At 41.5% G+C, this 16,245-nt stretch overlaps 1 protein-coding gene across 4 annotated transcripts; it reads left to right on the top strand.

The window, feature by feature from the left end:
- Positions 1–362: 362 nt before the first annotated feature.
- Positions 363–15,788, top strand: LOC148011847 (uncharacterized). Of its 4 annotated transcripts, none has more exons than XM_087670119.1 (18): positions 363–1,279; positions 1,500–2,079; positions 2,436–2,543; positions 2,719–2,768; positions 2,868–2,957; positions 3,104–3,187; positions 3,278–3,334; positions 3,475–3,563; positions 7,120–7,250; positions 10,672–10,805; positions 11,207–11,334; positions 11,461–11,512; positions 11,967–12,108; positions 12,219–12,409; positions 12,496–12,670; positions 12,808–13,726; positions 14,220–14,288; positions 14,624–14,760. In XM_087670119.1, the coding sequence occupies exons 1-17, from the start codon at positions 1,206–1,208 to the stop codon at positions 14,237–14,239; spliced, it is 3,024 nt and encodes a 1,007-aa protein (XP_087526245.1). In that variant the 5' UTR covers positions 363–1,205; the 3' UTR covers positions 14,240–14,288; positions 14,624–14,760. The 4 variants fall into 4 exon arrangements, with proteins under 4 accessions (XP_087526245.1, XP_087526244.1, XP_087526243.1 ...); XM_087670118.1 differs by lacking the exon at positions 14,220–14,288 and adding an exon at positions 15,227–15,788 and having other exon boundaries at positions 374–1,264; positions 1,519–2,079; positions 14,624–14,960; XM_087670117.1 differs by lacking the exon at positions 14,220–14,288 and adding an exon at positions 15,227–15,788 and having other exon boundaries at positions 374–1,264; positions 14,624–14,960.
- Positions 15,789–16,245: the final 457 nt, after the last annotated feature.

Raw genomic sequence — 16,245 nt, 5'->3', positions numbered from 1 at the left:
AAGAAAATTGCAAATTTTTAAAAAACCTTCAAAATTTAAAGAAGAAGGTTTAAAACCTCGAACTTTTGAAAAATTTTAGTTATAAAAATTGACAATTATATGTAATTTGACTCAGAAATCCATGCAAAAATTTGAGTTAGAGGTTTTTGTATCTCCTAGGAAAAATATTTTTAGTGAACACTACCCAAAACAGAGCAACGTGCTGGCACACACTCACGATGCTCACAATCATAGGCTAACAACTCCCGAGTATTTAATACCAATTACCTGACAGATAAAACCGCATCCAGGATGTACTACTACAGCGCTCAAGAAAAATGTTCTGTGTGGCCAAAGACAACGTGTATGGAATTTGCAGGCGCAAGCGGGACCAACAGAGAGAGATTCGAGAACACACATGTTGCCTTGTTATGGAATTTGGGTAGTGTGATATAGCACAGGCAGAGCAGAGGGTGGGGTCTCATGGGGGACGTCTCCTGTTTTCTCTCTCCCGAGTCCTCTCTCTGTCTGTCCTAAGCGCCCAAGAAGTCCCACACACACACACACACATGTCACACACACACACACACACACACACTCTCTCTCTCTCTCTCTCTACACACAGCGTATACGTGGAACGAATGTAAGGACTGCAAGAACCGCCCATAACATACTGTACCACATTCGCAGGTGAAACAGTCTTCTTCCCGTGTCATTGGTTGCTGGTTGCCAGTGCCAACCCGAGGTATTTTTGGTGTTCTGGGCTACGGGCAGGTCAGATTCAATGGTGGGTGCTGCTGAGCAAGAACAGGACACGGCGCTTACCCGCTCTTTTCCTTTCGGCCGTGTCAATTTTGATGTGGTGCTATGTGGAGCTGTATCCCCTCCACTGCATCACCATCACCCTCGCTATTCATCATAACCATGCTTCTAAATAAAACCAGCTGGCTTGTTATTAGATTCGGTCTTCACCATCGCTGATTATTTATTTTGACCTCGTGAGCCTTGCCGAGCCAGCTGATTTCTTTGTGATCGTCATATTTTTTCTAAAATCATCTCATATCTTCTTCAAACCATGAAGAGACAAGATGCTTTTCTTAAAAAGCCTCTGATGATCGCCCGTGTGGCCAATACCATCACCATTCCACCATTGCTGCAACTATAAGGGCACCACTCTCTTCTTGTCTCTTCTGTGGCTTTTGATTCATCACTGATCAGAAGGCAATATGGCTTCTTCCGATCCTCCGCCACAGCTTCTGAGCGCCAGGAGGATGCGAAGCTTCAGGTCCCTCCTCTGTGTGTATGTGCGTGTGTGTGTGTTCACTCTTTCATGATGTTTGGCTCTTTCTCTGTGTGTGTGTGTGTTCACTATTTCACATAAAAGCATTTTGTATGTTTGGTCTCATCTCGGAGAATGCTAATCCTGTGGTCGGCATTTCTACGAGACGAGACCATTGCAATGTCAGCGTGTAGTGCGTGATTCTGTTTGCCGAATTTGAGCTTCACTCGTGGATGCGCAGGCGTCCGGACATCACAAAGAGACGAGCGTTGAAAGCCACAGATGCAATGGAGGATGCGCTGGAGGTGGTGGTGCCGAGCTTTGAGAGGAACAGGAGGCGGGCTATAGTGGAAGCTGCGGGAGGAGGACAAGAACCAAAACAAGAAGAAGAAGAAGACGAAGAAGAAGAAGGGGAGGAAGAAGAAGGGGAGGAAGAAGAAGGGGAGGAAGAAGATAGAGGAGACGAGGAAGAGGAAGAAGAAGAAGAAGAAGTGTCGTCGAATAATAATATAGAAGAGAGGAGGATAGGCAACAGCTTTAAGCAGCTGGGGAGGTCCAAGACGCTGCTCATCACGTCGAGCGGGCAGTGCTCCACCAAGCAGCACGAGGCGGACGAAGAGAGAGAGCTGGACTACGAGGAGGAGGAAGCTTGTGATGGCGGGGCTATCAATGGCGGCAAAAGCACATGGCCTCCCTTCTTCTTCTTCGCCAAGCACAGAAGTAGCACCACCTCCTCTTCCTCCCCGGGCCTCCTCCTCTCCTTCCTCCTCCGCCTCAAGAAACAGCAGAGCTCCGGCAGTAAGAAGATCGACGCCACACAGGTACGTGCCCTTCTTTGGTTTTCCCGCCTCCACATCCCCCCCCGCCCCGCCCCGTGCAGAGAGATGAAAATACTTGCTTTTCCACATGCTTAATAACATCTTGCTCAATCTACCTCCACATCTTTCTTCATATTTACACAATTCTCCCGCGAATGAATCGTCATTTCACATTTATGAGCTTCTGTGAAAGCGAAGCATCAGCCGGGTATTGCAGTTGGAAACTCGGAACAGCAGTGTTAGCTTAAGACAGCTGATAGAGTTTCCTAGCAATCAGTCGAACTCTGCATGAATATCGTCTGGCAATCAATCTGATTGAAACGTTCTTTGCTTCATCGGATTTCCTGTTGGAATCTCAGGGAGTGCTCGCCACCTATCACGACTCCTTTCTGTATGGCAAGGTCCCCCTCACCACCAAAGTCCGGGCCGCCATTCGAGGCCGATTCTGGAGCACACTCCTGTTGGTGGTGCGCGACCTTTTCTCTTCTCTAATTAGTTGATGCTTTGTCTCGATTAGCATGATGATTCGTATGATATGGATGATAATCTCTTCGTAGTTGATTCTTTGTGTTGATTAGCTTGATGATTCGTATGATAACCTCCACCTTTACCGGTCATAAGCTATGGCGTGTGTGATTGCAGCTTGAGAGCCTTGCAGCTATCTTTCTGCTGACTCTCTATGTTCGTTCAACGTAAGTTCAATTCTCTGTCCAAGAATTGAGCGTTGATGTTATATGTTTGCATCAGTATACGGATCTCAAAATCATCCATCAGGTTCCTTATTTTTCCAGGTACACCGCCCACAACCAGCATTGGATCACCATTGGACAGCTTGTGTGCAGTTTTTTCTTTATTTTGGATTACCTCATAAAGCTCTACAGGTGCCTGGAATTGAGGGATAAATTTCCCGTGCATTAATCCATCATCATTCACCGTTTCAAGGTGATTCGGTTAAGCCTTGTTGTTTGTCTTCGATTACTCTGGACTGACCATTGAAGGAAACAACGGATTGTATGTTTTCCCGCAGCGCACCGGTGAGATTGTACTACGTCCTGTCTGTGAATGGGATCATCGACTTCATCAGCACACTTCCGGTCTATTTTATCCTCGGGTATTCATTCCGTTCAGAAACAGATATTTCTCGCTTCATCAACATAAGTGTGGCTAAGTTTAGGGGTACTGTGGGTGTGGTTGGTGGCAGCGGTGTAATGGCGGATGCCGCTATACCTGAGGTGTTTCTGATTCTGCGGGTGCTAAGGTAACTAACAGGCACAGAGAGAGAGAGAGAGAGAGAGAGAGAGAGAGAGAGAGAGAGAGAATATATATAAATATAAATAAATAAATAAATAAATATATATGAATTTTACCTTTAATTTTTTTCTGGGGTGATTTTATCAGGGGAGTGCCTCTGCTATCAAAGTGGGCGCTTCCAGGTGGCGCAGTTGGCCAGGAAATATTTCTGCTGCTGGCTTACTCTTTCGGCGTCTGTAAGTGCCCCTCCTCCAGGAGTAATCGTTCTGTATTCATGAAAACTCAAGTTTTAAAAAATTGCAGAAATTAGGAAAAAAGAAGAAGCTCTAGAAACATCTCGTTTCATAAGATCTCTTATATACGAGATTGCATCTGTACATGAACATCAGTGCGAGTGCGAGTGCGAGTGCCAGTGCTAGTGCTCGTACTAGTATGAGACAGACCGGACGCTTTTAACGTAGCTGTTGTCCTCCCAGACCCACAGGACACAAGGACGTGCATGTCCTGAAATGTGCATCATCGCACTTTCAAATGAAACGTAGCGTACAGCCGTCAATAAAGAACGGGAATCTCTGATGTATCGCCTTCCAAAGTGATATATCATGTCATATGCAGAAGGCAAACGCTGTTACTGTTACACAATGGCATGGTGGGCATACTCATCATACATTGAGGGTAGTGTCACACCTAGCGTCTAGACTTTCAAAGTGAACAGGTTGACATATATCTTAGTAAGCAAGGAGGCAAAAGAACATGTCACACCATGTCCCCTTTGTTCGCAAACTCCTACCAAGCGCTAGGCATGACATAACCTTGAAATTTGAAACAGCCTTTCAAGTTTCTAGTCTCACATTCCTAATCAAAATAAAGTTTAAAATCATGGGCCTTAGAGTTGATTCTAACTTACGCCAAATATTGAGAGCAGAGAAGTCATGAATTCAGATTAGTTAAAACCTAAAACATTGATCATGCCACATATCTAGCTCAAACCAATTAACTTGGGGTGATTTTTTAAAGCATGAACAAGTGGGGCAAACCATCACCTACGCTTGCTCGAAGGGGCAATGCTAATAAACAGAGCCTTAATAACCAGGTAGGAACAGCCCATTTTTATGGACCTCCTACTTATTAATATGATTTACATGTCACCTTGCCATTTGTTAATGCAAACATTTCAATTCTTGAAAAAATTCAATCAAGAAAATGATCTACCTATTTATTGTTGAGAAGTATACTCATTTAGATTCGAAAATTGTGGCCTTTTTCCATTTTCCATGCATCCAAAATAATTAGCTTGCCTTAGAGTCTAAGGTTGTTTTGCACTTTTTCATGCATCTTTTTCTTTTATGAGAATCCGCTCATAGTGAGTTACTAGAAGAAGCAAGACACCCTTGGTAAGGCTTTTAATGCCATTTTTCCTAAGATGAACAATAGAGCTTCAAACAAGGCAAAGGTCCCAAGGCAACCTTCAAAGGACTTTGAGAGGTGTCATCATTATGAATTAATTTTATTAGTTTCATTGCAAATTGGCCCAAGTCCTTAAATTTTATAGGAGTTGGGCAAAGAAACACCTTTGAGATTGATAGCTTTGATTTTCACGAGGAAGGTAGAGATTGTTTCAACAAGATTCATGAGAAGGTAGAGATCGATAGCATTGATTCTCACGAGGAAGGTAGAGATTGATTCAACATGATTTTCATGAGGAAGGTAGAGATGCATTGTAAGTAGTCTTCTTTTTCTCTTGTTGCATTTGATCTATAGCATTTGAATGTTGAAAATAAGAAGATTTGCAAGAAGAGAAGCATCCTAAGCTCTAACTTTGATAGACTACAATAAATTCTATTCATCATAAATACACCTTTTAACTTCTAGATTTCTCTCCATAAAGCATTATCATGTATATTTCCTTTGAACTCTATTTGATGTTGGATGGCTCTAGCCAGTGTATCATGCAAATGAGCAAGTGGTGCTGGAATCCCATTACTTTACTACAATTGAGTTTGCCCTTTACCCATAGAGAAATGATAGAAACCTAGTTTATTGCCTCTTTTTCTAAATAAGCATTCGTTTAGAGTAGTTTAAGGTATTCATGGTAAATTGAGGATTGTAGTCTATTTTTGAGTAGACGTTTATTAGGGTTAGGATTATATATTTTCCTAGCTATCAACCTTGTGTGTTTTGATTTAGTTAGAGCGTGTCTCCAAAAACCTTTCCTATTGTACTTGAATAGTGTAGTATTCTAATCTAATATAAAAAATGTATTTGCCATAGAAAGTTTTGTACTTTATGCATACAAGCACCCATGTATTGGTACATATATCTGCACATATATTGTAGATAGTTATGTACCATGGGTGCATTTATCCTAGTGGCATTTTTCAATTGCAATTGTTAACGAGAGTTCAATCCAATGCTGGTGGGTAGGTATATAGCGGCCTAGGTAACCGAACTAGTAAAAAGTGTTTCCCATTAAAACTTAGACATCACTTTTAGATGTGAATAGATATTTGAGTATAACAAATAAATATCCAAAATACAAAGGTTGAGGGGATAACTAAACGAAATATTTTAGCTAAACACCTCTCATCTATTTTCACAAGTTTACTAGCAAGATTCCTAAACCATTTGACCTTGTAGATTAGCAGCTTGAATGCTCGAGCATCTTGTGCACATAAATTGTTCCCCCATGAATGCTCGAGCATCTTGACCATTCCCATGATGCTTTAGGGCATAGTTAGTAAACTTTTCCTCAGTGGCCATAGTTTGTTTTTAGAGACATCGTTTCGAGAGGGCCGGTAAACTGTAAACATTGCCCTTGTGCGAAGCCCCTCTTACCTCGTTTGCTTTACCCTTCTTCTAGCTCCTTCAAAGAGTGACTTGAGCCTAGCCTCCCAAAGCATTTGAAGAGCTATGACTCTAACTGCATGGTATTGCAGTCCTTTTCTATTTTTGATTCCCACTTCTCCCAATATGCAAAACCTAAGCATTTGCTTGGTTACCACCTCTCCTTAAGCGAGTCAAAAACTTCTTGCCATAGGCTGGTTGGCACGCATCCTTCGTAGGAAAGATGCTTGGCAGTTTCCTCCTCATCATAGCTACATGATACATGTGCCATTGGTTAGGCTGCTTCTTTGTCTCTAGTCAAGACACATCCTTTGCGTGAGCACCTTGTCTTTGGGTGGAATTTTCATGGTCCATGGTTTTTCCAATGCTTTTGACATTTTAGTACAACTTTCTGGCAATTTAAAACCATTTCTTGGACTTTGAGAATGCTCACTGCTCACCTTTCAAGATAAATTGGCCTTAAAACTTAGTCATTTCATGCTTTATAATCGTATGAGTACTGCATATTGAAAATATTGGATACCTTCCAAAGTTGTCTTGCAATGATTCATCAAGCAAAATAACATTGTTGCATCTGTCGAACCACATATCTTGTTGAAGACGAGGTCTACCATTTTTCATTGACATAACGTATAACATACATAGATTTCTCTACATACATACGTAGATTTCTACATAGTTTTGAGGAGGCCTAACGGAAGTTATTTCAAAAACCTTAGCTCCGTCAAATACAGACACGGGCGGCTCACGTACAGATACATTCTGCTGGGTGTACTTTGTGCGATAATGGGATGTAAGCTTTGTAATACTGTTCATAATAAGCAGAGAACTGGCACCTGTCAGTAGGAAACAACGAAACATGCTTTCTTTTGTAATCCAGTGATGTAGTGCGGGAAAGAGCACCTTTCATGAAACGTTGAGCTGTAACATGTTATTGTTTTGTTTCAGTCTTCATAGCAGCTGGTGTTTTACAATGGGTAGAATTGAGAGCCACCCCGGCCTCTGTCAAGCAAGAGAATGGTTGCCCTGCTTATGGTTGCATAAGCTTTTATGAAGCCTTCTACTTCATCGTGGTCACGGTAAGCTTTTCGATAGCTTGCTTTTATTCATTTGTCAGATATTCTCATGTTTGGTTGCCCCTTTTGCCTCACTCTCTCTCTCTCGCGCGCGCGCGAATGGCTAGAAGTGATTACTAGTGCCATGCGAGATGAAGGGAGATGCGCACTTATTATTCTAATAATCTACATGTCCAAAAGGAAGCAAATCCATCCTATAGGAGAAACTATTATACGGGTGCAGAAAAATGTCTACTGGCAGTTCTTCTCTTAGGAAGACAGTCTCCCAAGAGGCCACCACAAGAGTTTTATGAAAGTTCGAAGTAGGGTAAGAGTTATCCGGGCCTCTGAAAACTTCTAGTGATTGTGCAAGAGTCGAGTTATCAGCGTGATTGGAATCTTGTGGGCATAGGTAAGGGCAGCGTCAGAATCAAATTGGGGGATACAAAATTAGGCGATTTGTATGTAGTGAGTCGATTCGGAGCTATACGAGAGAGAGAGAGAGAGAGAGAGAGAGAGAGAGAGAGAGAGAGAGAGAGATCTATGTTGAATATAGAGCCGGGTTTTATTTTAGAAAGAGAGAGATCCATTCTCCAATGGACTAACACCGCATCATTACCCGGCATACTCTTATTAATTCCATGGATCATTATATGGATATGTCAACAAAAGCTGTTTGCTGAACTCAGAAAACTGTTCAAAAATACAAGGGGATCACTACGGCCTTGCTAAGGCAGGCCAAATAACCAATACAAGGGAAGTGGGATTTGAATCTGTCAGTTAATTCTGCACGGAAGAATTCTAACCAGTATTCTAGCCAATCTCATTGTGTTGTGCTGCCAACGCTTTGGAAGTTAAAGCTTCCTTCATATATATTGGGAAAAGGAGCTGGTAAATTGCTTTATGTCCCTCCTCGGCGAGCCCAAACAGAAACATGGTATGCATAAGCATGAATTTGTTAATCTTGAAGTCTGAATTTGTTAATCTTGAAATCTCCTACATGGGTGAACTTTGGTTCAAATTGGGACATTGCCATGCCAAGTCTCCATGGGCTGCAATTCTTAAAAGAAGGCAATAAAAGAGCAGGAAGTGAAGAAAGGAAGTGTGGAGAAAGAAGATCCTGATTGCTGAAGGATGCCAGGTGTAATAAAAGGCCTTATTTGCCCCCCTTTTGGCTTTGGATCTTCCTGCAGAAAATGATATGGCAGGGGGCAATAATTGGATCAGAACCTGGAGGAAGCTGCTTTGTGGCCTTGATATGCAGGAAGTTAACCTCATACGAATTGGGAAAATGCAACACATTCTGAAGATTACCTCCCTTAATGTTAAGGGTCTCAGTGCTAGCAATTTACAAAAACACCATTCTGGAGATGGGTGTTCACAAACAACGTGGATCTGGTCCTTATACTAGAGCACTTCATGATTGAGGAGGAGATGGGCCAAGTTTTCTCTTGCAGTGATTGATGCTGTTTTATTGTGGGTTTGAGCAAATATTTGGACTATTTCACAATTATCAGGGCAGGATGAAAGCCCTCTCTGCTGTATGTGAATGGCAGACTTCTTTCAGGGTGGGGGCTGAATTCCAGTTTGCAGTGGTTATGTATTTAATGACCATTTGAAAATAATTGATGGGGAAGAAGTGGATAATTCGTTGGTTGCCGAAGGTTGTCCCCATTTTATGCACTCATGGAAAGTACATTCAAATGCCTCAGTAATGTTGCATAATGGGCGAGGCTACATAGGATGTATGTTACCTTAGGGGGACTTGGGCTTTATTTTCTCTCCCTAAAAGAGGATTATGTCTTTCTGCTTTCAGATCAATATCCTCTTATGTTGGAGTTGAGAGCCTTTGAAATTATTAAGGCTGAAAAAGAGCACAAGTTGTTAGCAGTCAATTCACATTACTATAAACAAAGGACATTTCAGTACCTGGCAGGGGCTTGCCATCAAAGCTCTGTGCAAGGAATTTATGTCCACGCTGTAGCAGTGTATTAGTCCTCAAGGCAGCTGGTAATGATAAGGAGAGAGATTCTATATGAGCAACGTCTGCCATTAAGCACTTTGGTCCTTGCGTATGCTGTCAATAGAAGGGGCATCTTTGCTATACAATGTTCTTCTAATTTCATTAGATGTTTTGAAAACATAAGGCTCCAGGAATCTATTTTGGTCTTGCTCAGGTTACAGATCAATAAACTATATTGGATACATGTCAAGCTGATTATGCAAGGATTTATACTTCTCCTCCTGGAGGCAAGCATAAAGTGGACAAGAGCTGCTTTCTTTTGTGGACACTGCTATCTGAGATGCTAGTAATGCTACCTTGGAGACCTTTGATCGAGAAAAGGTTTATGAGGCATTGACACAGAATGATTAAAGAGAAGTCTCTAGGGTATAATGGGATAATTATTGAATTTATGCTAGAGTTTTGGGATCTCACAAGGAATGAACTCTATTTCCTGGTTCTAAAAATATTGGCTTTTGGGGTGCCATATCATATTTCCAGAGGAAGAGGAATTTAAGGCTTGTCCCTAAGCAACAACAGTTTACCAACCACATTGAATCTCTTCTCTAAAGATTATTGTTGCCCATCAGTATGAGTGTTCATATGGAGGGCCATTTTTAAATTTTAAATAATGCTTTTCACGTTTTATGATGGCAGCTGAGTGAGCTAGGTGTTCAAGCCAGGAAATCATCTTCTTACAACTTCATGTTGAGAAGGCCTTTGACAAAGTCAAGTGCGACTATATCATGTTGGTCATGAGGAAGATCATAAAATTGCAAAAATCATTATTTTGCTTGTAGAAGGGTTCTCTTCTCAGCTCAGTTTTAAATGGAACTCTTTTTCATCCCTTTGATATTCACAAGTTGGTGAGACGGGGATGTCCTATGAGTCTTTTCTTCTTTGCAATTGCAGCTCACCCCTTATTCTGTACATTGGATAAGTGGCAGCAGCCTAGAAGTTCTCAAGTATAGGGGAAACAGTTATTAGGTTTGCTGAGGACCTGTTGATGACTCTTAAGCCAAGAGCTGCAATATTTCAATGGCTGAGCTTCAGCTCTATGGTAATTCTGCTGGTTTAGAATCAATTGGCACAATTGCAACGTGATTAGTGTTACTGAACAAGATCTCCTTGATTTGGGATGGAAAGGAAAATATTCAAAAAAGATTATATATTTAGGTTCTTGGGCTTTCCACTGGTAGTTGATGATTGGGAAAAGAGAGAGCTGATTGGGTTTCAAAAAGAGTCAGTGATAGTTATCTGGTGCCATAGTAATCAATGCATTTTATGTCTGCACGTGTGTGCATTTGTGTGTGCACACACATATTTCTGCAGCCGCTTTTACAAAAGCAGGAAAGAAGAATTTGGGTGTTTTTTAAATATGTGAATAGGTGTTGAACATGCAACCTGGAAAGAGGAATTGACATGTCGCTTAATTGTGAGCAGGTGTCAACTGTAGGATATGGTGATATTACATTGAAGTCAGACTGGGGACGCCTTATAGCACTGCTCACAATTTTAGCAGCTGTATTGCTGATCCCATTGGAGGTCAACAAAATATTGGATATTGCTTCTCGAAGGTTGGCTGTTTGCATCTTCTTCCCTTTCTAAGAACCCTATTCTACAGTATACAAATGTTGTGTGGGCATATGTACAATGTATGCATGGATGAATTTGTACGTCTCACTTTCCTATATACATCCTGGACTTTATGTGCACTCTGACCTGTTGTAGGATGGAAGAGTAGCTTTCCAATTCAACTTTGTAAGTGCTTTGTGAAGCTTAGATCGATCAGTAATCATTAGATATAAAGCCTTGGTGCATGTTGCAAGCAGGAACTTGATACCCAAGCACTGATTTCAGTTCTGGCAAGTAAATTCTTGGATTTATATTGCCTTCATGTTGGGTAGAAAGTGTAATCTTTCAAACTTCATGAATGTTCCAGGAAGTACTCTCTCATAATGCATGCTCATATTTGCAGACCATATGGAGGCCGCTATGCTGTGCGAAAAGTTGTGGGGTCCAGGTTCATCATTGTGAGTGGGAACTTATCCTTTCGAGCTGTTGAGGACTTTCTTTCAGAATTTTATCATCCCTCTCATGCAGAAGGTCCGATCAACAGACAAGTAGCTTTGCTCTTCTTCTTGTGATTTAATTGGATCCCAAGCCCCTCAAGGGGAAGAGCTATGATAAATCTTCGTGCTAACTCTATATCTTACTCATTGGTTTGTGCAGACATGCGAGCTTTCCCTTTTCGAGTGGTCATAATGGCTCCCTTTAAACCCTCGTACATCACTGATCTCTTTAACAAGGCAATAGCTTGCAAATAATTGTAGCTGATCTTTGATTTGGACACTATTTTAGGAAAGAGATCTTTGGATGTGTCCTGTTGTACCTAATGTGTTCCTGAAGATGTTACCATCAGCAAACATAGTGGTCTGTCTGCTGCACACAGATCATTAGAAACTATCAGTTTAGTTTATTGAGTTCAAATGCACTGCATCAGCCATCAGTGGAAGAGCTAACTGCCAGAATGCACTAAGATATCACATTTCTGGTGCTGGTTGTGTGAGGATGATGCTGTTAAACATATTTTCTGATGCTACCATGTTGTTGCTGGGATATACCTGGTGCTAATGATGCTGGTTGTTTGTCAAAGTTGTCATCACCATCATCACATTTATGTCACATTTCACCTATAATCAGATTTGACTTTTATGAATTGGCGATTCTTTCTGCAGGTTTGAAATGAAAGTTCTCTTGACAGAATACAAAGGTCGTGTTGAGTTTATTGAAGGTACCCCCCTAAAGGACTCTGATTTAGAGCGGGTGAGTGCAAACATGTCATCGGCCTTCTTTTTAATGGCTGATCACCAAGCAGAGGTCAGCGCCAAACTCTTAACTGCACAACTTCTGGTTGCTTTTCGGAGCAGTAAAATGGTGATTTAGCTTGGTTTGTAATAATTTGGGACTTGATGACATAAGGACTTCAGGACTTAGATGCAGAAGATGCAGCACAAATCATGCGCACACTTTCTGTGCATCGATTTTGTGGCTCCAAAGTGCGAGTGATAGTAGAGATGTTGAAACCAGAGAATCAGGATAATGCTATCTGGGATGATGCAGAAGGCGGCATAGAGATTGTTTGTCCCGAAGCAATCTGTTATCAACTTCTTGCACGCAGGTTTTCCTCATGTTTTTCCCTCCAGTTAATCATAATCAGACCTACTTCTAGTTCTGAATTGCATTACTAACATGAAATATACACAGTTGCCAAATCAAGGGGATCACAACACTGGTTATCAACCTCTTCAAATCAGGATTGAAGGTGCAGAACACTGCATGTGGACATTGGATGCAACAGTATTGCCATGGGCAACAGCAGGAGATTTATCCTGTTATTTTGCCTTGTTTCTTCCACGAGAATCAACTCACATTTCAAGAGGCAAGTTCTAAGCTGCTCCCTTGAATAGGATTTAGTAAATCAATGCAGCGAATCACTCTGAATTAACAAAGTCCCTTTTAGGCGGTGCACATTTTTGGGGATATTGAGCTCTCATGCATGCTATGGCTTTTGCACAGATTGCTGAAATTATATACCTCGAGTTCCAAATCATTCTTTTTGGCCTGGACATTTCATTAGATGATGAATCAGACACACGTGAAGTCCTTCTTTACCCCAGAGAGCGTATTATTCAACGCAATGATGTTGGCTTGGTGATTGCTGAGGATCTTGCTGTGACAGAGAAAATTTCGACATTGAGAAGGCATCATACACCTGCTTGGTATGCAAAGCTGTACAAGGCATGCAACAAGACATTCAAAGGTTCTTTTAATGAAGCTGATATGCTACCACAGAAAGTTACAGGAAACAGAGGCCACATCCAAAACTATGACATCGAAGGTGATTCATCTGGTTCTGAGTACAGGCAAAGGCAAATATCTGGAAGTTTTGGTATGATGAGCTCAGGCCACAGGGCAGACTTGCAGATGCGATTGCGTGAAATCGTATGTGCTTCAACAATCCACGAGTTGGGCTCGGATGGGAATGATTTATCCACACCAGGGGAGAAGTGCAAGGGTGGTAAGGAACAGCTGCCACAGGAACCCCGTCAAATAAAGAGAGTATATTCATTAGAGGAAGCAGTTGATACGATTACACGGTGGCCTCCTTTGAAACACGAAAGGCCTGATCGACCCATATTGGAGCGAAGAGCTGAGGCCATCCTAAAGAATTTGCAGGAGAGGACCATAAATCTGGTCACCTTAAGCAAGCCACATGTGCTGGTGTGTATGCAGGGAAATTGGCCAGCTAACCTCTTCTGTTTTGTTGCACACTTGAGGTCTTCCAATTTACCTAACCCACCAGTTGTGATCATTCACCCTGTCCTGCCTTCAACAGAAGACTGGGGATGTATAGGGATGTTTGAAGAAGTCTACTTTCTCCAAGGTTCACCACTTTATGAGATTGACCTTCTTCGTGGGGGTGTGCTCCAAGCTCGTAAGTTCTAAATTCTGCGTGGCACACCCCTCCCCAGCCCCCCACATGCAAACCCATACCACCACCACCACCCAGTGGGCTCCCCCCCAAAAAAAAAACATACATCATTACCTTGCATATAAAATGTCTTAATGTTAGCTCATACTATGTTTAATTCATTACTATGAATGTGAGTGTTGATGCCTGAGGACGAGTGTCGTGTGTACTTGTATACATGTATATGCATACATGTGGATGTGATATGTGAGTGACATCTGCATTAACTAGCTTTGCTTTAAACATGTTTGTTTCTTGGATTCTCCAAAAACTCAGCCTAAAGGCGCTTCGTATAGCTTGTCTAGGTTTCTATACACAATGCAGTTTGTAAGTACAGACTATAAAATGAGATGCGGCTTTGTGTTTATATTTGTAGAAATGGTGCAGTTGATGCAGACTAATAGGTAAGATGCGGATTTGCATATCTTTTCTTAGTGTCTCAATTTTCATATTCCAGGCAATTGTGTTGCCAGTTAGAGATGAAGGCTGATAATCTCTGCAAGGGTTAACCGCGAAACTGGGAAAGGCTGAAAACAATCATGCAATTTCTTTGTCTATATTTTGCAACTTCGTTTTTATATCTGCAGAAATGGTGTGCTTGATGTAAACTAGTAGATAGGTTGCAGCTTTGTGTTTGTTCTGTGACCTGTCCCAGCTGATATAAATTTTAGCATCTCAAATTCATCTTCCTAGCAATTGCATTGTCAGTTAGAGATAAACACTGATATTTTATGCAGATTAAATTGCAAAATTGAGAAAGTCATGTGATTTCTTTGTCTATAGTTTCTCACAATACACCATTTTGACAGTTCAGTTAAACTTGTTTTCTTTTGTTCTGTATGGACGGTCAATTTTCTACAGAGAAGGTCGTGGTTTTAACACAGCGAGGGACAGCAGGCTCAGCTAAGGATGCCACAAGTGAGGACAATGGGACATCATTATCCTCCACTGTTATTCTGGATATTGACAGTATTATGATTACTGCCACAGTCGAGCGATTGCTACATCCTGTCAGAGACGGCATAATTGTGGAGCTGCACCGAGAGACTGAAATCCACTATCTCCGCCCCAAGTTCCGCATCAGTCCGCATCGATTCGATCCCTTCACATATAACAGAAACCGATCTGCGACTTTCTTGTTTGCCCCTGCTTTTATTGCAGGCAAAGGCTTCAGCTCAGCATCATTAACATTCCTGCTGTAAGTTCATTTTCTCACTGTGAGCTTTTGCTATTTTACAACACGAAATTTACACGTGTTTTGACTGACGGAAGTGCACTTCCCAATGCAAATGCACTATGTACAAGTACATTTGCACCTCCCAATGCAAACGTACTATGTACGAGTGAATCACTGTCATGTGTATAAACTGGCTGCTACTCTTACTCTGATTTGTCTGCAAGTCAATGGCTGTCAAATGGACAAAAGGAGTCTTCTCATGAACTGGCACACTTGATTGTTTTCAGGTATGCCCTGTTTTTCAACCGCAATACAGTTGCTATCACTGAGAAGCTTATTTCTGGTGGGGACGTAATTATAACCGAGAAAGGTGAAAAGATATATGGTCCAAAACTTGACCAGATACCTCTCCCTAAAGCTTATGATGGCCAGACATTTGAGAATCTCTTCATTGGCTTACTGCATGCAGAACACAAATTGGCCATTGGGCTTTACAGGCCAGTGGGCACATGCAAGTCAGTTGTTTCTTATGTGTACACTAACCCACCACGCGAGGAGATAGTTCAAGGTGGAGACTTGGTGTATGTTTTACACTAATCTTCTTGTACCAGTAAGCCTTGTTAAAATGCACCACCCCCATCTTTCAAAGCATAAATTTCAGGCTTGATATTATAGTAAAGAGTCTGCCCTCTTGTATGAGTATCTGAGCAGTCATGCTTATGGACTGCATTTGTACACCACCCATTTATTACAATTGTACCCTATCCCAATTTTCCTTTTTGAGTATATTTCAATCGTTCTCATGGCTGAAGCAAGAAATCTTCAACCTGGCACTTTTACAAATTTTTTGGGTGAAAGGATCTAAGCTCATATTTAAAAAGACCAAAATGTTACATCGAACTGAGTACCCAATAGCCAGCTTTCAGTATTAGCTAGTAGAGCATGCCAAGCATAGAATATGGTGTGATATATCTAATGAGAGAAAGAGACACATTAGATTTTGTTGTTGCTATGTTGGCTGATGGCAATAGTGACATATGGGTAGCAGACCCTTTTTGAAAAATACAAGGCTAAAGGTGAGGGATAGACAAAAAGAGGTGATAAGCATTTCTTGACAATGGGAGAGTTGTCAATATCTAGGAGTGGCTTTGTTAATTGTGTGGAGGATGGTGTTGACCTCTTGGTCTTCATTATGTGCATCGATAGATGGCATTCTCTCTAGGTGTACATTCCTCTTCTTGATTTGCTTCTCCGGTTGGGTTACAAGACCTTGCACCATTCCTCTTCTGAATTTTGCTTCTTCGAT

This window comes from Lygodium microphyllum, chromosome 28 (assembly GCF_053477565.2).
Source record: "Lygodium microphyllum isolate KBCC chromosome 28, Lygodium_microphyllum_v1.1.10, whole genome shotgun sequence".
Classification (NCBI taxonomy): Eukaryota; Viridiplantae; Streptophyta; class Polypodiopsida; order Schizaeales; family Lygodiaceae; genus Lygodium; species Lygodium microphyllum.
The sequence above is the reverse complement of the archived record's forward strand: the minus strand, read 5'-3'. Positions and strand labels throughout refer to the sequence as shown.